Source organism: Histomonas meleagridis (assembly GCF_020186115.1).
Source record: "Histomonas meleagridis strain 2922-C6/04-10x chromosome Unknown contig_20, whole genome shotgun sequence".
Classification (NCBI taxonomy): Eukaryota; Parabasalia; order Tritrichomonadida; family Dientamoebidae; genus Histomonas; species Histomonas meleagridis.
The window spans coordinates 305,393-330,922 of NW_027150805.1; the positions used below are offsets into that span (position 1 = coordinate 305,393).

Genomic DNA, 25,530 nt, shown 5'->3' on the forward strand with positions numbered 1-25,530 from the left:
GAGAGATTACCTGTAAAATTTTCTGAGGTACCACGGCAAAAACGGTCGCCCATACATTATTTTAAGTGGGGGGAAATCAAAGTCAAGCGATTATCAAATACAATGAAAACCTTCAAATATTGCAAGCTATTGAGAGAATTATTTTCGATTTAAATGAGGAAAATATTGATCAATCAGTCGAATCTTCTTTTCAATACTTTTCTCAAAAATTTCCAATTTCATTCCTTCATATTATTAGCAGAATTATTTATTCATATTTTGTTTCAAAAGGATTTGAAAAATTGTGTATCAAATATTTACAGAAAGCAGAAATAAAATCAAATAATACCTTAATTAATGTTGTTACTCAATTTTTATTATCAATTAATAACGAAGAATCAAATTATCTTCTTGAAAAAATGATTGAAAGCAAATTAATAGAACCAAAAATTATTCAAAATAAAAATAAACCTTTTTATATACATTATGTTTCAGAAGAAGAATTCATAAAACTGCAATCTCAAAGGCTTATATTCAAAAATGAAAATAATTTCAAAGATCTTTCTGAAAATTTTGAACTTCATAAGAAATATGTTAAGAATGGGCACAATCCAAATAAAATTGCAACAATAATTCGTAATGATGAAGTCGAAAAACTTCAAGAAATATCATCACAAACAAATTTTAATTTTAATCAAATAATTGAACCATCACTTTATGAAAGACATTCATTTATTAACAAACCAAATGTTACATTCATTGATTATGCAGCATTTTTTTCTTCGGTTAAATGTTTTAAATATTTACTTATGAATGGAGCAAATGTAATAAACACAGGTAAATATGCAGTTGCAGGTGGAAATGAAGAAATCATTCATTTATGTGAACAAAATCATTCGACATTTGAAGATGATTATGAAACAGCAATTATGTTTCATCGAAATAATATCTTTAAATATATTTATGAAAATAAAATTAATCCTGATAATAATTTAGAAGAATTAGGGAAAGAATGTATTTTACATGATAATTTTAATCTTCTTTCATTTTTAAAAGAAGAAGGAATGAATATCAATAAGATTCATATCATTAATTCTATTAAAACAGGAAATATTTTTATTTTTTTTATATTTCCTCGGAAATAATAAAATTTCACTAGATTTTTTAGAGATTTCAGAGATTTCTATTAAGGAAGAATTTCTTGACTACCTTATTAAACATAAATATATTAATTTAAAGAGAAGTGTTTGAAAATTTTATTGAAATTTTATTAAAACGATTTGATATTTTAAAATATGATTTAAATTTTTATTATAAAATTTAATACAGCATTTCATATAGCAGTTAGAAATAATAATATAGAAATAGTAAAATTCCTTTTAGATAAAGGAATTGATGTTAATGCAATAAATATTCATTTGAATTTTTTGAAATATGTTTTAATAATTTGGAATATGTTTTAATAATTTGAAACAGCACTTTATATAGCAGCTAAAAATAATAATATAGAAATAGTAAAATTACTTTTAGATAAAGGAATTGATGTTAATGCAAAAACTATTCATTTGACTGATTTAAAATATGTTTTAATAATTTTATGTATGTTTTAATAATTTGTAATACGTTTTAATAATTTGTAATACGTTTTAATAATTTGTAATACGTTTTAATAATTTGGAATATTTTTTAATAATTTAAAATATGTTTTAATAATTTTGGATATGTTTTAATAATTTAGAATATGTTTTAATAATTTGAAACAGCACTTCATATAGCAGTTAAAAATAATAATATAGAAATAGTAAAATTACTTTTAGATAAAGGAATTGATGTTAATGCAAAAACTATTCATTTGAATAATTTGGAATATGTTATAATAATTTTATATATGTTTTAATAATTTGAAACAGCACTTCATATAGCAGTTAAAAATAATAATATAGAAATAGTAAAATTACTTTTAGAACAAAAAGGAATTGATGTTAATGCAAAAGATATTCATTTGAATAATTTGGAATATGTTTTAATAATTTGAAATATGTTTTAATAATTTGAAACAGCACTTCATATAGCAGTTAAAAATAATAATATAGAAATAGTAAAATTACTTTTAGACAAAGAAATTGATGTTAATGCAAAAATTATTCATTTGAATAATTTAAAATATGTTTTAATAATTTTGGATATGTTTTAATAATTTGAAATATGTTTTAATAATTTGTAATACATTTTAATAATTTGAAATTTGTTTTAATAATTTTATATATATTTTAATAATTTGGAATATTTTTTAATAATTTAGAATATGTTTTAATAATTTGATATATGTTTTAATAATTTTATATATGTTTTAATAATCTTATATATGTTTTAATAATTTGGAATATGTTTTAATATTTTTGGATATGTTTTAATGATTTGTAATATGTTTTAATAATTTGGAATATGTTTTAATATTTTTGGATATGTTTTAATAATTTAAAATATGTTTTAATAATTTAAAATATGTTTTAATATTTTTATATGTGTTTTAATAATTTAAAATATGTTTTAATAATTTAGAATATGTTTTAATAATTTGAAATATGTTTTAATAATTTGAAACAGCACTTCATATAGCAGTTAGAAATAATAATATAGGAATAGTAAAATTACTTTTAGATAAAGGAATTGATGTTAATGCAAAACTATTCATTTGAATAATTTTGGATATGTTATAATAATTTTATATATGTTTTAATAATTTGAAACAGCACTTCATATAGCAGTTAAAAATAATAATATAGAAATAGTAAAATTACTTTTAGATAAAGAAGGAATTGATGTTAATACAAAAGATATTCATTTGAATAATTTGAAATATATTTTAATTATTTTGGATATGTTTTAATAATTTTATATATGTTTTAATAATTTGAAACAGCACTTCATATAGCAGTTAAAAATAATAATATAGAAATAGTAAAATTACTTTTAGAACAAAAAGGAATTGATGTTAATGCAAAAGATATTCATTTGAATAATTTGGAATATGTTATAATAATTTTATATATGTTTTAATAATTTGAAACAGCACTTCATATAGCAGTTAAAAATAATAATATAGAAATAGTAAAATTACTTTTAGATAAAGAAGGAATTGATGTTAATACAAAAGATATTCATTTGAATAATTTGAAATATATTTTAATTATTTTGGATATGTTTTAATAATTTGGAATACGTTTTAATAATATTTTACTGCGACTCAAATTGCACATCAAACAGGTTACACAGAAATAGGAAATTTACTTCATGAAAAAAAATAAAAATATAAAATTAAAAATAAAGTACAAACAAAAATTTTAATTCAGATTCCTCTTCTACATAAAATCTTCATTCTCAATAAGAAATGGAAATAAAGCACATATTGCTAATAACATTAAAATCAACTTGAAGATCAAATGTTCGCAAGAAACACTAGAAAGAAAAGTAAAACAAAAGTTGATATAAACATACAAACAACCATATTTCCAGAGCATAGCGGTCTTCGGAATTTGAAAAAAAAGAATATCACATTAAGGGTCTACTCAAATCGTAAAATTATGTACGTTAATTTTTCTGAGGTTTACTTGAAAAAATCTAAGATTAAAAAAATCATAGAGAATTTGTACGAAAATGCCTCCTCTCAAATTGAGGAATCTTTATGCCAAGAACTTGACAAGAGTCAGCTTTGATAGAATCCAAATTTTGGAATTATCAGGTTGTCATTAAAATTAATATCCCATGTTCTAACCATTCCGTACCATTGACCTGAGTGTTTTTATGGGAACAAGTTTCGAGAATCCTAGGATATTATGTTGCTGAGGTTTAAACACCCCATCTCAGTAAGGAGAGTACGTTAAAAATGTTTGAGAGAGTGTGTTCAGAATTACTGGAAGGAAAAAATCAAAAAATTGGAAATATGGGGGATTGAACCCCAGGCCTCCACTATGCTAAAGTGGCGCTCTCCCACTGAGCTATACTCCCTTACATATATTTCATAATTATAATATATTTAGTGATAATTTTTAGTCATCCTAAAGTCGAACAAACCTTGAAGAATCGAGAATTAAAAATGTTTTCAGACTTAATTGAGTTAATCACTAATGAAATCACATTGTCTGAAGAACATCAAAAAAAATTCGATTTAATTAAAGCCACTCCAGATTTATCATATTTTACTAAAAATATTCCAAAAGATACAGAAAATTCAAATGATAATGAACAAATTGAAAAACTGAATAAAGCATCATTATTACGATTAATTCGAGTCATAAGCTTAACAGCACAAAATAAAGAACATTATCACTATCAAATTTGTAAATCATTTCTTGATTCAATGGATTCCAAAAATTCATTAAAAACACTTGTTGCCCAACTCAAGGATTTTCCTTACGTTGTTTTTCCAGAAACATTAATTGCTTTACATTCATATGATCTTGCCGCCAAAAAAAATCCTCAATATATTACAGATCTTATTAAGTTCACAATAACCACAGACAAAAAATATCTTAATCCATTACTTTACTTTGCAATTCTTCAATTGATACAATTAAATAAAGTATGGGATAATCCTGATATTTCACCAACTCAACTTCCAGAAAGTGCAGTCAATTTAATTACAGATAAATGCAAAGATATGTCACCTATTCTTTTTGCACAATACATTGACATGAATGGCTCAGTAATGGTAACCAAACTTCTTAAGAACTTTGATGTTTTTGATATTCTTCTAAACGCGTGGATTATGCCATCAGCGAAATTACTTGATCATGAAGTCTTACTTCAATGTATTCAAGAAGTGTTTTATTTTCTTGGGTCATTTCTTCGACTTTTTCAGAAGTCTCTATCGGCAACCGTCACAAATAAACGTATTCTCCCACTTTTATCAAAAGTAGTTGAATATATACCAGAAAATTATAAAGTAATCTCTGATGTATTTGATCCATTTTCAAATCCACATCTTACTAGTGGGGAATATTTTCCCGTATTAATAACATTTGCTTCATATGCCTCAAATACATATGAATCATCATCACGAATTTATGAATATCTTTCAACACATCCTGATTCATTTACCAAATTCTTTTCATTACTTAATGAAAGTCATTCGCAAATTATTTCCACTAATATTCCATCGACTGCAACTGATCCAATTCGTTTAACAAAGAATTTTTGCAAACATTTACCATATAAAAGTTTACAACAATTTATATTAAGTTTTAAGCGAAGTAATGATGAAGATCCTATTAATTCATTTTCTTCATTTTTATTTGATTTCTTACCAGCTAAACAACATAATCTTGGTGGATATGCATCCAAATGTTTATATTATATTACTACATATTATCCACAACAAATGTCAACATTTTTTTCTGATCAAAGTAATTTCTCTAAGTTTTCTAACTATATGAATAATGATAATATAATAGCTTCATCATTATCTAAGATCGCTCGAGTATTTTTATCATTTTATTTCTCATATAATTCAACGTTTATAAAGATTCCATCATTTGTAAGTTTTATAGCACAAGATTATTTCATTGACGCTATATATGCACGTTATTCAAGGAGGTCATATCGTTGGAAATTATTATCACAACTTATAGAAACTTCATATGATTATTGTTATTGTGATAATACATTTTGTTCCATTATTCAAAACAATCAAAGTTTCGTAAGGAATCTTTCATCAATAATTCAACATACTTCAACGATATTAAATATCTCTACAAAAGATATTGCTGAATCTGAAGAAATTAGAATTGATGGTGATAATCTTAATTATGTTATCCAATTTGATTGTACTGCATTATCATTTATGCTTCATTTAATTACATATAATTTATTATATGAAAAAGAATTGTCTTATTTTTCAAAGTCATTTTTCCAAGATAATAATGAAGCTTCATCACTCTTCTCAACATTTGTATCATTCTTAGAAGTAAGTCATCCACTTGCATCAAATTTACGTATTTATTCTGTTAAAATGCTCGATGCTTTATGTAGGATTGCGAATCAACTTAATGATATAAGTGTCGATGCATTTTATCCTCATAAAAGACAAGCAGTATTAATTGAATCCATAAAAACTAATTTATTTAAAGGTGATATAGATCAAACTATTAATGAACTTAATTTCATAGCTAATACACTTTCAACACAATTAACATTTGCTTATTCTTTTGTTAGACAAATTGGTTCATCATTTTTATCAATAGCTACTAAAAAACTTGTTGATATATCAAATGAAAGTCCTGAATTACTTCGATCTATTTCATATTTATTACTTCAAATGTTTTCACAATTAAATCATAAATCTCAATCAATACAAAAGATATTATCGAATACTAATTTTTGGAGTTCAATTTCAACTATTTTAGAAAAAGATACAAATAATTATAATACAATTGCATCTAAAGCTTATTTCATTCAATGTTTTATCTTATTTAAAGAAGAAATTTCCGAGAAAACAGTTAATAATTTATTCCATCAATTTAATGAATATATGCCTAAGCCAACTGAACCAATTAAAGTCGGTTTTGAAATTGATATGAACAAATTTATAAAAATCGACTTCAATAATGAATATGGAGAAGATTTTTATATTGATTGTGATTTAGTTCAACGTTATTCACCTGAAGATCAAAACTTAATTGAGAAAGTAAAGAAGATGAACATTGATTTATCTATAATTGATTCATGTACACAACTTTTATCATCATTAGTCTTATTAATCAAATCTAATCCTGATAAAATATCATATATACCATCAATTGAAGAATCACTTGCATATATATTACCAGTATTAGTTAATGATTTAGTACCTGATTCTACGTCTAAAGTTGCATTTGAATTAATCGAGTTATCCATATCTAAAAAAGCTTCAACTATACAATTATCACGTTCTGTTCTTAAAGATATTCAATCATTTATTACAAAAAGACCTTTAGATTATAGTCTTTATGTCCTTAGTAAAATGTTTTCATTATTTGATTATCAAGACAATAGTTTAGATGAAAAGTTTTGTTATATATTAGAATCGTCATTAAATATTTCATTAAATCAAAAGTCAAGAAACGCTTTAATGTTAGCATCTGAAATCGCATTTAAACTTAATAATAGTGAAAACTGGATAAAGAATTCATCGAATACAATAAATGCTTTTGTTAAATTATTCCCTACTGAATTAGGGAATGATGTATTACAATTCTTAACAATTGTTTGTTGGAATTCATCGAATTCTTATTATCTTGAAAACATTGGATTCTTTGATATGTTTCGTACATTACCATGTGATGATAATTATAATTCTGAGTTATGGTCAACGATTTTTGTATTTATGAGTTCTTTACCCGTTACGTCACATGTTCCATTTGATTTCATTGCGACTCATTTCCAACAAATTTCATTATTCTTAAGTGATGAAACACCTTTAGATGTAATTGATAAAATGCAACGTTATAAAGTCCAATGGCGAATTACACAATTACTTGTTCGAATTGCACCAAATATTGAACAATTTTCGATGCAAGATCCAGCAATATTTAATGCAATTATTGAACATGTTAAAATTAAAATAAGAAATTGTTTGTTGTTCTTAAAGGAATCTCATTTATCTTTAAGGAAAATTAATATGATCAATCTAAAACATAATGAGAAATCATTAAATTTGTTCATTTTACATAATTGTTTGGAATTCGAAAATAAATTATTCAATTTCGTCGAAGTTAATAATGATTTCCCAGCACTCGAAATTATGGAAAAAATTGCTGATACTTTACAATCAATGTTAAACGTGGAATCAAAAGAAGTTTCTTATATAATAATACAAACTTTTGAATTCGCTTTAAGAATTTATATCGAAACGTTGTTGAAAAATATTAAAGAAGAAAATGTTACAAGAGAACAACTAAGAAAAGGTAAAGACGCATTTTCATCTTCAATTTGTAATGTGCTGAAGCAAATTAAGAAGTTGGAATTGAAGGAATTGTTCGAGAAAAGAAAATTCGGTTATGGAATCGAAAGATGTGAAAAGTTCTTGGAAACAATGAACCAATTCCTGCAAAGACTATTCGATAGCTAAATAATATAATAATAAAAATTAAATAATAACATAAGTTTTTAATTACTTAAAATCATTAAATTCGATATATAAACTATTAAATATTTGTAATCCAATAAAATGAATCAAGATCTAATAAATATTATATACATGCAATATTTCATTAAAGTATATAATTGTATATGTTTATGATATATATGATTTTAAAATCATTCATAAAATGTTGATTAAATAGTTGGATTAACAGCATTGTCAATAATTTTTGAAGTTTTTCGACAGCATTATTTAGAGTTATTTTCATAATTTCATATGGATTTTGTCCTTTTTTACTTTATTTTTTAGAAAGTTATTCATGACTTTCACAAACATTTTTTATTAATTTATATCGTAGAGAATATAGCTTCATGTTTTCTTTTACTGTTTTATAATGTGCAAAGTATACAAAGAAATAATTTTATGAGTAACACTTGAATCAATTAAATTGTCTTCAATCATTTCTCATACATACAATCGAATAACAAAAAATCAATAAATGTATTAATGTTAGTAATAATCATTCTTATGCGAATTAAATGCGAAAAAAAATTTATTATAGATGAATTTCAACATGACGATGGTATTTTTCTGTGGAAAACAGTTGCCTGAGAAAACGACACTTTTGAACTATAAACAAACTTAGTCAAAAAAGTCAAAGGATGGAAGCAGAAAAGCAACAAAGCATCCTTCCTTCCAAGGTCTTTCCATCAACTGATGAATTAAAAGAAATAAGGTGCTTCAGTGAAAATCCACGTGATATTTCGTGGACAAATCATAAAAAACATTTTTTCATTTTAACAGATGCGTCACGACCAGTTTATTGTCGATATGGAAATGAAGTCAACATAACTCCACTTGTTTGTACAATAGTTGCTTTTGTTGGTCAACTCACTCGTGATGGAGGACAAAAAATTCAAAAGATTGTTGCAGGAGATAGAATGTTTATATTTTATCTTCCACTTCCTTTCATATTTGCGTGTGTATCCTCAGTTCAACTTCCCGATTCACTTATTATTAAAGAACTTCAAGTTCTAGAACTAGAAATATTTTCAATCTTAACTCCAGAAATTTCAACACGTCTTAAGCGTCGTCCTAATTTTGACATCAAACGTCAAACCCAGAATTCCGAGCGTTTTTTCACATCTGCATTATATGCGATGGATAATTTTTTCACTTTTATTTTTCATGATTGTATTCCAATGGCACCCATATCTAACAAACGGAAGTCCTTCTCCAAGATAGTTAAATCCAAGCGCCCTAACTGTGTCTCGGCTGCCGTCATCTTCTATCAAGGTGATGTTTTCTTCACCATTGAAACCGCCGCGTTTCACCTCACAACCGATGACATCAGAATTCTGTCGACGAACGTTTATCCGCCAGCGTCCTATGAGAACTGCTGGACGCCAATATGGCTTCCATCACATACGCAAATGTTCCATATCCTTACGTATGGTGTGAATGAGTATTCCCTCCAAATTATCCTTATTTCCGAAGATATTGAAGCACAATATGAATGCATTCAAATGGCCGAAGGAATTACTTCGGAATTTATAAAACAAAAGCTGAAGTTAAACCCAATTCCACCTTTTAAAGATGAAACAGTGTTAAGTTGGGCCGTAGCTAGCATGCACTTAAAACAAGTTTGTTCTCCATTTATGCAAATTTCAGAACTCTCCGAAGCAATTTATAAAAACTACGCTTGGACATATGAATATTTGAAGGGTGTTGGAATTAATGGAGAGTTTTATCTCGCAAATGAGGAAATAACTGTGTTCGGTGTACATAGTAACGAAGAAACGATAATTGCGGCCGCACCACCAGGAACAACAGCAGCAAAAGCTCAGGAATTAATCAAAATGTTGAGGGATTATGTGGAGGAAAATAGAGGAACAATGTTCGATTTGAACCCCCTCAAATGGGATTAGAAATGTTAAAATGATTTTGTAATTGCTTTTTAAATGTTTATGAAATGTCTGGAATCAAATTAATGAAATGAAATAACTGATATTGCTGTGATCTAAAAATAAGTTATTTCGAAGGCTTTTCTCAAAACATTATATCATTCATCAAAAAAGTGATTTACAATATAAAAGTTATAATAAAAAAATACAAAGCGATAAAAAACAACTTCAAGAAACAAATGCAAATTCAATTTCCTTTTATCAAATTTATTGTGAATACGCAAGATATTAAATATCGTGAAAATGACTTTTTCACAGATAAAATGTAATGGAGCATTTCCATTTTTATTCAATTCTATGGCACAATATAATTTTTTATCCATCCTTTACCCAAAATAAGGTATATCTTTGTGATCTAAACTATAATTACCTATTTATTTTTGAATATTGGGTAACTAAAAAAAATCGGCAGTATCGGTTTCACTTTTTGAACGTGATTCTATCAAAACCGATCGAAAAGTGCTACTAATTTTTACAACCAGTTTAATATTTTTTTAAAAGACTTTAATTTGCTTATTGTTATATTTTTATGCAAATACGTTTCATTTTTTCTTTCGAGAAAAAAGACTAAATTTAGATTTCTTCTTCGGTTTCGTTGGTTCCTTATTGTCACGTGGGACTTTTGTATTAAGGAATACAACAGTTTTTTCATTACCATTTGTAGACGCAATGGAAATAGGAGTTCTTCCATTTGCGTCTTTTGCATGTATATCAGCACCACAATCTTCAACAAGATATCGAACTACATTGGTATTCCAACAGCAACACGCATTATGGAGAGGGGTACGGGAATCGGCGCCTAAAATTTCAATGTCAACATGTCTTTCTTCAATAAGATACTGAATAATTTCCATTTTGCCTTCCTTACATGCAATGTTTAACGGAGTATCACCTGCGTTATTCGGTAATGTTGGTTCAATTTCCTGCTGTTCGACAAGATATTTCATTACATTAATAGAATTATTCCGAGCAGCAACATGTAAAAGTGAATCTCCTTTGGAAATATGATTCATTGGGTATGGCTTCGAGGATGTAATACGGGAATTTATTCCTTCATCTTCAATATAATATGTAAGTAATTTAAGATCATCTTTTGCAGCTGCATTGAAAACATCACGTTCAGGTTCGGTAGATCTATACGGTGGCAAAGTTGCTGGTGGTGGAGGAGGGGGCGTCGGAACAGAGGGATCGCTTGGCTGCATTTGGCGGTGAAAATTTGTATATCAATTTTGAATGTGCGATAGAATTTCAAGTCGCTCAATTTGGCGGTTATGGAACCACATCTGATAATTGAGGAGACTGTCAAAAATTGAATTTGGCACTTGCTTCAAACGCCAATTTCAAACAAGCAATAATTGGCTTTTGATCATTCATTGGAAACATGAAGCCTAGAGGTTGTTCAAGATTTGTAAAATATATCAAAAAATGAGTCAAAAAATTATTGAATCTTTTTATTAAGCTCTATTGAATAATTTAAGAGCTGCAGTCAAAATGCATATTTGAAGGATTTTTAATGAAGTTTATTTTAATAATTTGAAATTTGTTTCGATGATTTCGTTTTTGTTTTCTTGTTTTATTGTCATAAATTTTTTTTTAATGATTTAGAACAGAACTTCAATTAAAAATGATATCAAAATTACTTTTAAATCAAAAAGGAATTAATGTTAATTCAACTTATATATTCATTTATATGATTCGAAGTTTATTTAAATATTAAAATTTTGGTTTAACCAATTTAAATTTTGTTTTAATAATTTGAAATTTGTTTTGGTGATTTGATATTTGTTCAAATAATTTTATGTCGATTTTAGTAATTTATAATTTGCTGTAATAATTTGTACAAATAATAAGTTTTAACTTTTTGAAATATATTTAAATAATTTTCACTTTGTTTTAATGATTTTTTGAAGTTATCCATTTTATTGATTTTATATATATTTTCATTATTCGAAATTTGTTTTTATGTTTTATAATTTGTTTTAAGAATTTGACATTTGATTCGTTTTCATGATTTAAAGTTTCTTTAAATAATTTGATATTTTATATTTTAAAATTGAAATATCAAAATTTCATTTGAATATTATATAAACAATTTCTCAATCAATTTGATTTAACAAATTCCACAAAAATCATTGAAACAGCACCAAAATATTCATTAAATACAGAACATATGTCTTATTAAAATGATATATATCTTTTCTATTGTTAAATGTATATATTAAATTCATTTTCGACAAATATAATGAATGAATTAAACATTTCCATCAACACACATGCTTAAAATTAGAAGTTATACACAAAAAGAGTTATTTAACTGATATCTAAGCTTACCATAATATGACTCATAAAAACGGATATTTCGTCAGCGATTTCATTTCTTTCTTGTGTTGTTTCCTCAATACATTTTATGAAATTTGTTTGATTCAAACATTCCAAAACGAAATCAGTTTTCTCATATTTGACAGCACAATCTATACCACATGAAATACATTTTATAAAAAGCAAAACAAAGTCATTATTCAAATTCGGTATTATATCCAAAATTACACTAATAATCATAGGATTACCCAAAATAAACTCAATTATATTTATATCATCGACATGTAAAAACTCCAACAAACAAAAAATAGTTTGAAGTTTAACAGAAAAAACAGAACTCTCTAAAATATTAACCAAAACATCAAATACATTTAAATCTAAAAAAATTTTAACAACTTCTTTCTTATCACTAATGAAATTTGATATAACTTTTAGCGTTTGAATAATAATTTCATTGTTTGGAAACATTAAAAATTGTAAAAGAATCGGAAAATTGAAATTTTCTTGAAGAAAATGTATAAAAATTTCATCGCGTGATGTTAAAATTAATAAAATATTAAACATTTCGAATAACTTCGGGTTATCAGAATTAAATAAATTGTTGATTAAATTAACAAAAGAAGAATTAAAATGATTTCGAAAAAATTGATAATAATTGGCTAATGAGTGAAATAGAATTGTGGTAACAAGTGATGAAATTGTCGGATCTGAAGTAAATTGTAAGGAACAAAGTATGGAAAATAATTGTGAAAAATCATTATCAGTAATTGAAAATGGATATTGAAGTAAACTGCAAAAAAATTGAAGAGAAAGCTGTGTCTTAGGAAAGTCTGTTGGAGAAAGAAAAGAAAAACAATATTTTTGAACATGTGTAAAGATGGTATGTGGATCTAAAGGTATATAATTCCGAAGAATAGTAAAAGCTGATGAAACAACATTGAAATCACTTGAGTTTAAAAGTGAAATAAACATTTTAAATGATCCATTTGTAAATGAAATTGTGGAAAAATATCGAAAACGATTTTGAAGCTGAATGAATAGATTTAACAGTATGAAAAGCAATTCATCTGATGATTGATTTTCTAGTAATTCAAATAATGCTTGTGAATTTAAATCAAGAATTTCATCCGAACAATTTACACAAGCACCAGACTCTAAAAGCTCGGTTAAGTCTTTAGCATCGCTTAAAATTTTTGGTAAATTATTTGAAAATATCAATTGTCTAAAATTTTCTAAATAAATATCAATATCGATTTCTTCAAAGCTACTGCTTTCACTTTCAACGTGCATATCATTCAGCAGCTGTACCCTTGTTTTACCTTTGGGCAACAATGTTTTGCTCTTTGGGTTTTCCAACTTGAAAATCCGTCACTTTTCATTTCACTTGTGAACTGCGAATAACGGTTTTATTCACTTTTTGGCTCTATTCGACGATCATTTCATATTCAAAAACAAAATTATTCAATTCAAAACGATCGTTTCGTTTAATGTTTGTGAAATTGGAAATTTGACTTTTATTAAATATTTTATGAAAAATGTTTTATAAGGTTCAAACAAATGATGTAATTTCATATTGTCAATTAGCGTACGCTTTTTTCTTATGTTTCAACATTTTCAGATGGAATGAGGTTTGCATCAGCTTCGTTTTCATTTGGAATATTTTCATTTTCATTTTGAACAACTTCTGTTTCATTTTCTGTTTCATTTTCATTTGATGGAACAACTTCTGTTTTATTTTCTGTTTCATTTGGAATATTTTCTGTTTCATTTTGAACATCTTCTGTTTCATTTTCATTTGGAACAACTTCTGTTTCATTTTCATTTGGAACAACTTCTGTTTCATTTGGAATATTTTCTGTTTCATTTTCATTTGGAACAACTTCTGTTTCATTTTCATTTGGAACAACTTCTGTTTCATTTTGAACAACTTCTGTTTCATTTTGAACAACTTCTGTTTCATTTGGAACAACTTCTGTTTCATTTTCATTTGGAACAACTTCTGTTTCATTTGGAATATTTTCTGTTTCATTTTCATTTGGAACAACTTCTGTTTCATTTTCATTTGGAACAACTTCTGTTTCATTTGGAATATTTTCTGTTTCATTTGGAACAACTTCTGTTTCATTTTCATTTGGAACAACTTCTGTTTCATTTTGAACAACTTCTGTTTCATTTTGAACAACTTCTGTTTCATTTTCATTTGGAATATTTTCTGTTTCATTTGGAACAACTTCTGTTTCATTTTCATTTGGAACATTTTCTGCTTCGTTATCGCTTGTTGAAATGATTTCGCTTCCATTAGATGGATTTACTATTATTTCTTTATTTTCATTGTCATTTTCTTGAATTGTATTTGTTTCATTTTCATTTGATGTAAAGATTTTTGCTTCTTTAATAGCTTCAGATGAAATGAAATTTGTTTCGCTTTGCTCTGATTTATCGCCGCCAGATGGAGGAGGAACATATTTAATAGCGCTTACTTCAGCCTCGTCCTTTTGATATGACGGAGGTATAATTTGAAATTGATTTTCATTAGTATTATCATTGTATGATGAATATTGAATAAAATTATCATTTTGTGGCGGAACATATGTTATATCATTATCATTTTGTGGTGGAACATATGTTATATCATTATCATTTTGTGGTGGAACATATGTTATATCATTATCATTTTGTGGTGGAACATATGTTATATCATTATCAGTTTGTGGCGGAACATATGTTATATCATTATCATTTTGTGGCGGAACATATGTTATATCATTATCATTTTGTGGTGGAACATATGTTATATCATTATCATTTTGTGGTGGAACATATGTTATATCATTATCATTTTGTGGTGGAACAAATGTTATATCATTATCATTTTGTGGTGGAACATATGTTATATCATTATTATTTTGTGGTGGAACATATGTTATATCATTATCAGTTTGTGGTGGAACAAATGTTATATCATTATCATTTTGTGGCGGAATCGGAATATCTTCACCTTGTGCTTCTACAATAATTTTATATATTTGTAAAATAGCGTATGCATCATGAGCAGCATAAAGCACCTGTTGAACGCTCAGAGGTCTTTTGCTCCAATTTGAACATTGGACATTTTTATCCTTAAATTCAGCGCAAGGTTTGCATAAGAACTTTTCTGTTAACTCATTAAAGTTAAGTGTAAAGCCGAGTGCCAAAAGTCTCTTTTCGATGTCTTCAGCAACGAAGTTCACTCCTAAGAAATTTTTTAATCGGATCTTATCATACATCATTCCTTTGCCAATAAATTTGGCTGATTGATTAAATAATTTAATGGACTCAACTCCATACCCTCTATTTCCGGTAACAACTATAACGCCTTTAGAAGATGCAAATTGAAATGAATCAATGATGTTGATGGAATTCATTGATGGTTGAGCCCATTCAAAGTCAGAACTAATAACATCCCCATCTAAGAGAGACATAAGTTTGTCTAAAAGTTTTGGGTCAGATGCATCAACAACTGTTATTGGAATTTTAAAATTGGAATAAAATTCGACAAGCCGTGTTTCACTAGAAAACCATTTGCATTTAGCGTAGTAAGATAGTGGTGGATAATCAGGTCCAAAGCAGATTTCAGAAAATTTATTAATAATTGAATCAGGAGAAGATGGTTTGTGCAAATATTTTTGAATTAAGGTTTCAATTGTATTTTCATCAAATCCTTCGTACCTTTCTATTTCTTTTTTATCTTTGAAAAATAAAAAAGTTGGGACTGATTGAATACTAAACTGTGCTGGAGGAGCTTTATTTGCTGTACAATTTGATATGGAAAAAATAACGTCTTTATAGGTATTAATTAAATATTGCCAAAAAGAGAGGATCCTTTTTTTATTTGCATTATTTTTCCGTTTAAAAAGAACAACTACCAGTTGGTTTGCTCTTGCAGAGTTGATGGATTCTTGAGGTGTTGCAGATGGAATGGGTGTAGACATGAATTTTTTAGGAAACTTTGCTACCCCCGACAACGGTTTTATAGAAAACATTGTCAATGTTTCGGCTTTTTGCGGGTGACTGTTTGAATAAACGGTTTAATCAAATAAACGGCTTATTAAAAATGGAAAAAATAGAATTTAAAGGCATAATGTTGCTTTGATTCATTTTACAATGCAAGCTTCACATACGAAAATGTACCTTCGCCAATTATTTCTAAGAGTGAGTATATGCCAATTTGGGATGGGAAACAAACGTTATCGACCGTTTAGAACCGCCGAAAAATATTAATATTGAAAAAAAAATTTTTTTTGTTAATAGAAATTATCATAATTTATAAGTATTTATGTAATTGCGAGAAAATACTATTTAGAATGTGATTAAAAAAATTTTTGCAACAATGATTTTGATCGAGATTATCTCTAGAAAATCATTTTATTAAATTTTAATAGTTATATGAATACCTTATTAGGTATTAAGGAAATTTCATTAGTATATTAGTATAATTACAGAAGTTGAGTTAAATATTATAAAAATTTTATACATAAAATCAGACAAGGATGAAGCAGCTATCATGATAGAACTCACAACAATGGATTTAAAAAATGTAATAAATATAAATGGTTTCCTTTGTTTGTTAATAAAAAAAAATCTGTAAAAAGGGATTAAAAGGGGATCAAAATCACATCAGATAAAAAGTATAAGTTTCATTTTATTTATCATTAAATATTGGATTCACATTACGCAAATTAAAATATTATTTATAGATAGTTTATTTAAATTTTTTATTATAACAAATTATTAATTTTTTCTTTATGGTTGGAATTCAATTTCATATTGAGAAGCGAATTCTTCCGATGCAAAGAAAATTGGAATTTTAGCGATTTTCCCAAACATTATAATTGAAACGTTAAAGTTAATACTGTGATTCGGTTTCAAAACTTCGGCTTTTTTCACCATCGTTCCAATTACAATGAATTCATTAACATTTTCGTCGCTACATAAAATTCCAATTGTTATACTCTTAAAAGTTATATTTGAAATATTATTAATTTGAATTGAATATTTTAACTTATTTAATTTCTTCATCAAAATCGAAATTGGGATTTTAGGTAATTTCATTTCATAATATACATAACCCAAATCATTTTTATACCAGAAATAAAGGGAATTCTTTAGGATAAAAGGTTCGCAATATTTAGGAAGATCAATTTTATTATTAATATTTTCACTAGCAACAAAATCAATTTTACAATTTCTTTTATGAATTAATAAATGATAACTTTTAATATCAGATAAAATCCCAGTAAAACCAATTGCTTTAGTTAACTTTGGAGACTTTATACTAATTTTAGTGTTTATTATATGAGATAAAATTGTTGGGTAATCAATGATTTTAAAATTATAATTATAACTTTCATATCGTGGAATCATTTTATTATCCCAATACGGAATTAATACATTAAAATTATATTCCCCAATTTGATCACAAGAAAAAACTAAAGAAAAATATTTCTTTTCATTAGTATTAAATGAACCTAAAGAAATTATATTCGACGATAATTCATTAAATATTGGCTTAATTAAATAACATTTCATTGGATATATTGCCAAAACTCCAATATTTGTTATCGGAAAAGAATTATTTTCTAATTCAAAATCTAATTTTATGATTTGACCTTTTGTTAATGTGTTATTATTAGGTATATTATTTACATTCATTTTTATCAAAGGAACTTCTTTATGTATAACAATTTTAATTGGATTATGTTGAAAAGTAGTTTCTAAATGTACTATTCCTCCCCAATTATATTTTATTCCATATAATTCTAACACTCCCTCATTTAATGGTATTATTTCTATTTCATCAAAACTAATTTTATTCTTTGTTATATTTATAGGCTTTTGATATGTTTTAACATTACCATTAACTAACAAAGTGAAATCATTTAAATCATAAGTAATATTGTTCATTTTAATCATTAACTTAAATTTAATCGGCTCATTAATTACACTCTCACGTTTATTAAACATATCATTATTAAAAAATGTGTCTTTTGATAACCCGTTAAACGCAAGTTGTTTTATGTTATTCCATTCATTAGGTTCTATTCCTTTCGGTATTGAACCTATAAATCCTTTCGTTTCAAATGATATTACAGACGCAAATATAAATTTACATGAAAAACAAAAATCGTTTTGAATATGTTCAAAATAATTTTTCGTTTGTTCTGGAAAACTAATGTAATTAGAATTAAATATTCCTGAAAGTAATTCGATTATGTTTTCATTCGAAGATCGTGAAATTATTGCTGAAAGTTCATTGCCTAATAAAGGCCATTTTTCATTTAATAAAAAATCATTTACAATTCGCATACAATCAAATCCAACTTTTAATAGTCCGATTTCAATATATGTTTTACCTGAATATGATAAATAAAATATTGACTTATGTGGCGTTAAATAATTTGATATTTCTTCCATTAAAAAGGATGAAAAATGTTTTTGTAAAAATGGGGATTGTAAACAATGAAAAAGAGCTTTCTCTGGATGTAATTTCATTTGTTTTCGGACATAAAATTCATATAACGTGCACTTGATTGAAAATATGTCAGACGGTTTTTCATTTGACGCATCGGTTAAATAATTTAACGTCTGCTTCGTGATGGACTTGTTTAAAATGTCTGAAATTGCAGCACAAAAAAGAATTTGTTTCCGGAACTTTTCATTTGGATTATAGTCAAGTAATTGCGCATATGATGTTGACGCTTTTTCATATTCTCCTTGTTGAACTTGGATATCTGCATAACATTTAAGTGTGGTTTGAAGACTAAGAGCATCATGAAGTATGGTTGAAAAGAATTTACGAACACCAATCCATTGGTTATTATAATTTTGTTCATTAGAAATGACTAATTCTGAATATTGCACAATGAAATATTTTTTAAATATATTTGATATGTCAATTACAAGATCTTCGGAATAACGTATGGCTTGTCGTTTGAGCTTCGAAAGATATGGTTTTGTCCATTCGGGATAAAAATCATAATCAACAGTTGGTACTTCATTACCTAATATAAAAATTAAAGTGCCAACGGGTAGGTCTGGGAAAAAATATAAAGGTGCAAATTCCAAGTCAAAAATGGATTTTATGAGATATTCTATTGATTGATTGACTTGATATTTTCCAATTGAAGCTTGTTGCAATCGTATGTTTTTCATATTTTCTTGGATTTTTTGTGCATCAACTTGCTTTTTATGGAATATTAAACGAAATTTTAATGGAAATGTTTTTTCTGCTTCTTTGTAAGCGTTGTCAATAATCTCGCTAATGTTTGGGACAGATTCATTTAGTTCTTTTGATATATGGCAAAAAATTGATGGAGAAAATCTGTATTTCAGGAATTCATCCATAATAAACCGAAAGTATTGAATATATTGAATGAGTGTGCTGAAAATATTCAATTCAGAAAACCCTCAAAAAGTTCGATGTAATCTTTTCGTCATTTCCCAAATTTTCCTCTTCATCTGCTTATAAGACATTGAACTTAACACAACAATGGGCTCTTCTAAAAAAAGTATGAAGAAACAATTCATTATTTATAAATAAGATTTTCACCCATCCATTTGATCTTGTATTCCGCCTGCAATTGTCGCCTTATATTTATTCCACACTTCGCTGAAATTATTTTCCAGTATCAATTGAACGAATTCTTCTTTTCTTTTTTCAGGTCTTTTAATTAACAATGCAATTTGATCTTCTGTTATACAAGACGAAGAAGTTAATGTCAAATCTTCTGGAAACTGTGCATATTGGTCGATAAGTTTCTTTAGTTTTTGTCTAATTTCATCATCTTCGGATTGTTCGAAATTAAATGCATGACTTATTTGTGACATCACTGCCTTATTTTGTGTGGCTTCAAACATTCTCGGAGACATCAAACGTAGGAATATGACACCACTCACAGCAAAATACTCAGCGCCCGTGTTGGGAAACCTTCGTAACGCTTCGGTGTAAATGCAATGTAAAATAAACCGCGAAAGCGGTTGGAATTCAATTTTGGAAAATTCGTCAGCGAAGTACTCAACAACGGAATCATTCGGAAGATTACACATAGCGTCAAGGAATAGTTGGAACGATGGGTCTGTCTTGATGACTGTTGTTAAGAGATATGTTAAAAATGAATTAGAACGAAGAACAAGACTGGGAGTAGATAGCTCAGAAAAGTTGATGAAAAGAAGAAGAGGAAGAAGAGTACGAAGATAAAAACCACAAGCTCCAATCCAAGCAAAACAATAATTTGATGAATCATAATCTTCACGTGCATATTGTATTTGTGATAAAAGATAGAGATACTGAGGATTTTCAACAATGGAACGCATGAAAGAGCGAGTTTGACGTGATAATGGCATGGTATTATAAACTAAAATTGATAACGCGTAAAGATGAAAGGAACTTTGTTTTATGCTTTTTGTTTGATTGAGAAGATCACGAGCTTGTGTAAAGTGACGAATGTCGAATTGCTTTTTCTCATCATCTGATTGAATTGCAGTAAGTGTTTTACCAGATATAACAATCGATGTAAGATCAGGAATAATGTCAACTGTATCTTCTTCAACATAATAAAAAGTTGCTCCATTTTGGGTATGTATAAACCAAACATTTTTTGAAGAGGAAAATGTGCCCTTTGGTCTGAGTAAAAGGTAATAAGATGAACAATGTTCGGATGGAAGATCGAAAAAGTCGATATCTTTAATATTTTTGATGCGAGAAGTTCGAAATATTTTCATTAATGAATTATTAGCAACTGAATATGATGGATGAAATTTTTCGTAGTTTCTTGGTGGCTTCTCTTTCTTATATAATATTGATTTTTGAGCATTTGGATGAGGCTTTCTTTGGAAATAAAAGATTTTTTCTTCCTCAAATGAAAGAATGTAATATGGTTCAAATAAAGGCAATTCTTCCTCGATTTTGGAAAGTATGATTCTTCCTTGTTGTTTTGGATGCGAAATGTCGTTCATAGCTTTGCCACTTTTCTCGCACATGAAATTGAATGTAAACTGATCGTCAAATGGATCTCAAAGTATCGATACTCATCTAAACAATTAATAAACTTCTACAGAAAGCATAGAATAAATCCAAAAAAAGAATCTTAAAAGATTAAATCAAAGTTTACAAAACATAATATCTTTAAGATCGGATATTAAATCTGTAATGAATATTAAATTTTCAAATTTATGCAATAGACACGTCTATAGAAAAACATCGGTGTATAGCAATTACTTGTGTTTCTAATTAGCATTCCTTTAATTTTGGGTACATTTGATCGAAATATTTTTTTTTCTTTTTTCATATCTTCTTTGATATGTTGACTTAGAGCTAACATTCCGAGTATTAATCCGCTATCACTGTAAGAACGATTCATTGGTACTATTGCCCAATTTTTTTCAATCGAAGAATGGAAGCCTTTTCTCCTTACATCAAAAGACAATATTTCGAAATCATCTTTTCCATCATAAACTCTAAAGAAATAACCCAGCGAACCATTAAATTTCTTGTTTGCACTTTCTGCGATTCCAAATGTTAAACAAAATACTTCTCGCGGTATTTGATTAAGGTTTATAATGGAATATAAACCTTTATTATATTCATTATATCTTCCGCTTTCATCCAAAGCAAGTTTTACTGCGCCATTTGACATCGATAGTTTTTTTGCATCAATTGATTCTTTCGATGCTATTAAAATTATTATCATATGCAATAAGCCCTACTTCAAATTTAAACCGGGCTGCATAAGACATTTAAGATTAACTCTTAATACTCTGCTCATTTGAATAAAAAAATATGGACATTGTTCCTCAGAAGTAAGGCATGGGGAATAAATTGTTTTCCCGTCTTCTGATTTGGTTTCAATTTTTTTCATCAATTTTGTAATAATTACGTAAACTTGATAAGAAATCATGTTTATAAAAAATTCACAGTACTCAAAAATTCTTCAATCATCACCCAAGATCGAAACAAAGGAATTCGGAAATATAGGCTCACGAAAGAGAAGAGATGGTAGCATTTTTGACCGAAGTCAAAGTGCATTTTTTTTTTCAAAACTCTTTGCACAATTTTGGATGAATTGAATTTTCAAGTCAAAAACCATTATGGGGCAGCCCAATTTTTCTTTTGAATATTGTTTACTTTACACCGGTTTGTGATGTGAATTATTTAAAAAAATGCCACCATTTGTCGTTTTTATATCACTTTAATGCAGTGTGCACAAAGAATTAATGCAAGAGAAAATATCCAACAATTACCGGCAAACTTTCATTTAGCAGTAGAAAAGGCACAAGGGAAACCAATTGTTTTTGTTACAATTTTAGGGCCATATGAAATTGGAAAATCCTCAATAATAAAAAAACTTACAGGAGACAATGGTATTCAAATAGGTAATGGTTTATATGAAACTACAACGGGTATTATGTTGCATGGTCCGTATCCTTATAATCAATTAAGAAAAAGTTTTGAAATGGAAACAATTGAAGACAATGATACACAAGTTTTCTTTGTTGATACAGAAGGATTTGCTTACTTCAGTGATACAAAACATGAGCAAGAATATATCTCAATTTTAAATAAGTTATTTGCACCTTATTTTGCTCTTTCAATTGTTAATGTTTTAATGGTTAGAAGAAACCTAGTAAGAAGCGAGATCAAATATGTTAAAGATATTATCAATGTTATCGAAACATGTCAAAGCAAATCAAATCATAACCAAAATCCAAAACTTATTTCATTATGTACCAATGTACTTCCACAATGGGAAGTTGATGCTCGCAATAAATTCATCGAAAATATTGGCGCCGAAGCAGATTATACCGAATTTCTTACTCTTCCCCAATTCGACATACAAAGTGATTTACTAAACCAATCACAAGAATTCAATAATAGCTTCAAGATTTTTGCTCAAGCACTTCTCAAAAGTATCGAAGAAGTTCGCAATGAATTTACATTTGATAGCGAAAGCGCTTTTCAAGTATTTAACGAGATAGTTCAAAAGGAGTAAATTTGGAAAAATAAGTAACGAAAACTTATTTTAATATTTTTGGTTTTGTTGATTCAAATAAGTTGAGAATATGATTTGCTTATTTCTTACTGATATGCATATGTGCTTTTCATTGTTTTTGCCACTTAATAATGTATGCTCTTATGAAATATATTTTGAAGGCATTGAAACCTTCAGATGTATTAGGATAAGGAATTGTTGGTTCAAACCAATAAAATGTTTTGAAAAATAGGTTTTAAATATTATGAATTGAAGTTCATTCCTTAAAAACAAATTATTCGCACTTACATTTCATAATAAAAGAATTTTAAATGAGAAAAGTTAGGAGATTTTGAAATCCAAAATGAAAGTGATATTATAGCATCCAGATATGAATAAAATTTTAATAAAATATTTTTTCTCAATTATTTTGTGAAATTATTCCAAATTACGTTATGAATATATATAAATATAATATTGTTATTAAGATATTAAAATTAAATTTCGATAAATAGTCTATAAAATTCACTGTGTAAAAAACAATTTTTTTTATGATTACATTTTCATTAAATGAGGTATTTCAATATTTCCCTCTGTATGATTTTTTTTTTTATTCCAGGATATATGCATTTTTAAGGTTAGAACTTACGGACAGAAATGTCAAAAAACATGTTCGTGAATATCTTTAAAACGGCCAAGATTTGATTCTCAGTTTATTATAAATTCCAAGTATAAAGCAAATCGTACAGAAAATTTATCTGGTTTCCTACCTCTGAATGATTGTATTAGGGATATGATAAAATTTGATTTTTGTGTTGAGTTTTTAGGATTTAATCTTTTATCTTGATTCAGCAGGAAAAAAATGTTGCTTAAACCGCTAACGATAAAACATCGGTTATATATCGGTTTTTCTACTGACATGGTTTGTATAGAATCTTTTGACAAGTCAAACAACACTTTTGCCGTGTCAAAATATATAATCAATTTACTGTGTATTTCATGCCACCACTAACTAAATCATTTTTATTAAATGAGCACAGCTGATCAAGTAATTAAACAAGATAACAACATAGTTGGGCAATATAAACTGATAAGTCATGATAAAGGTGATCCTATTGAAAGAAAAATCAGTCAATTAAAGTTTATAATTAATGATGCGTCAGATGAAGATTGTATGAAAGCTCTCAAAAGCGCATATGGCAACCTTAACAATGCAGCTCTTCTACTATTAGAAAAAAATGTGAATCATTCTAAGGATGAAGACAAAGAAAAGATCAGTGATAAAATTTTAAAGAAATTTAATGGAGTGTTGAGTTTATTTGAGATATCTCAAGTCCTATTTATGTGTAACAATGATGAAGATGAAGCCATGTCCATACTTCGTACTATGATTTGATGATTATTAAATATATACATATTCTTTTTTATAGTTTTTCAAAATGAAAAAATTAATGCCAAAGTATAACTTTTGACTTGTAATAATAAGGAAAATTATAAATAAAAGTATCAATAGATTTCTACCTTTTTGATGAAATTTTATAGCTGCAATGCAGTCGGTATCTGAAATTCATTAATTATTCAAATAAATTTTACGTTTGGAATTTGATTATTAATTCTATCATTTTTAATTATATAATCCACTACATTATTTATAGGCGTTATCTTATATCCAAATAAAAGTTTTATTTCTTTTCATTAGCAAATATTTCCCAGAATTTCCGTTCAATTTATAAAATGCATCAATTCTCATTGAAACCAATTTTTTCTAAAAATTACCAGACTCTTTCATTGCCACCTGAAATTCAAAAAATATGGTAAGCCAGAAATCTCTTAAAGTCACAACTTCAGATAATCTGTGTACAACTAAATCAGTTCGTAGAAATGCATATATCCTGGAATAAATTCATAACGTAATTTAGAATAATTTCACAAAATAATTGAGAAAAAATATTTTATTAAAATTTTGATTTTTTATAAGAGTTCATTTTCTCAAAACACTATTTTATTTCTTTAATATAATATATTTTGTGAGTATATCTTCTATGTATAAACTCGAATCACACATTTATTCAAAAGATAAATTAGTTTTAAAATCGTAGAACGTTAAGTCACTTCACGTTGTCTGTGCTAAAATTGAAAATCA

The 25,530-nt window shown here is 27.0% G+C and overlaps 5 protein-coding genes across 5 annotated transcripts; 2 read left to right on the forward strand and 3 right to left on the reverse strand.

The window, feature by feature from the left end:
* Window positions 1–8,760: 8,760 nt before the first annotated feature.
* On the forward strand, window positions 8,761–10,026 carry GO595_002682 (vacuolar fusion protein MON1-like B-like; the record flags this gene model as incomplete). The annotated part of the gene is made up of 1 exon (XM_067915618.1): window positions 8,761–10,026. One exon carries the CDS (start codon window positions 8,761–8,763, stop codon window positions 10,024–10,026), a length of 1,266 nt encoding a protein of 421 aa, XP_067776483.1.
* Window positions 10,027–10,604: 578 nt separating this feature from the next.
* Window positions 10,605–11,264, reverse strand: GO595_002683 (ankyrin repeat domain-containing protein; the record flags this gene model as incomplete). Its single annotated transcript, XM_067915619.1, has 1 exon — window positions 10,605–11,264. The coding sequence occupies one exon, from the start codon at window positions 11,262–11,264 to the stop codon at window positions 10,605–10,607; it is 660 nt and encodes a 219-aa protein (XP_067776484.1).
* A 2,715-nt stretch (window positions 11,265–13,979) lies between these two features.
* GO595_002684 (bile salt-activated lipase) lies at window positions 13,980–15,842 on the reverse strand (the record flags this gene model as incomplete). Its single annotated transcript, XM_067915620.1, has 1 exon — window positions 13,980–15,842. One exon carries the CDS (start codon window positions 15,840–15,842, stop codon window positions 13,980–13,982), a length of 1,863 nt encoding a protein of 620 aa, XP_067776485.1.
* A 4,123-nt stretch (window positions 15,843–19,965) lies between these two features.
* Window positions 19,966–21,375, reverse strand: GO595_002685 (uncharacterized protein; the record flags this gene model as incomplete). Its single annotated transcript, XM_067915621.1, has 1 exon — window positions 19,966–21,375. The coding sequence occupies one exon, from the start codon at window positions 21,373–21,375 to the stop codon at window positions 19,966–19,968; it is 1,410 nt and encodes a 469-aa protein (XP_067776486.1).
* A 1,235-nt stretch (window positions 21,376–22,610) lies between these two features.
* GO595_002686 (uncharacterized protein) lies at window positions 22,611–23,408 on the forward strand (the record flags this gene model as incomplete). Its single annotated transcript, XM_067915623.1, has 1 exon — window positions 22,611–23,408. One exon carries the CDS (start codon window positions 22,611–22,613, stop codon window positions 23,406–23,408), a length of 798 nt encoding a protein of 265 aa, XP_067776487.1.
* Window positions 23,409–25,530: the final 2,122 nt, after the last annotated feature.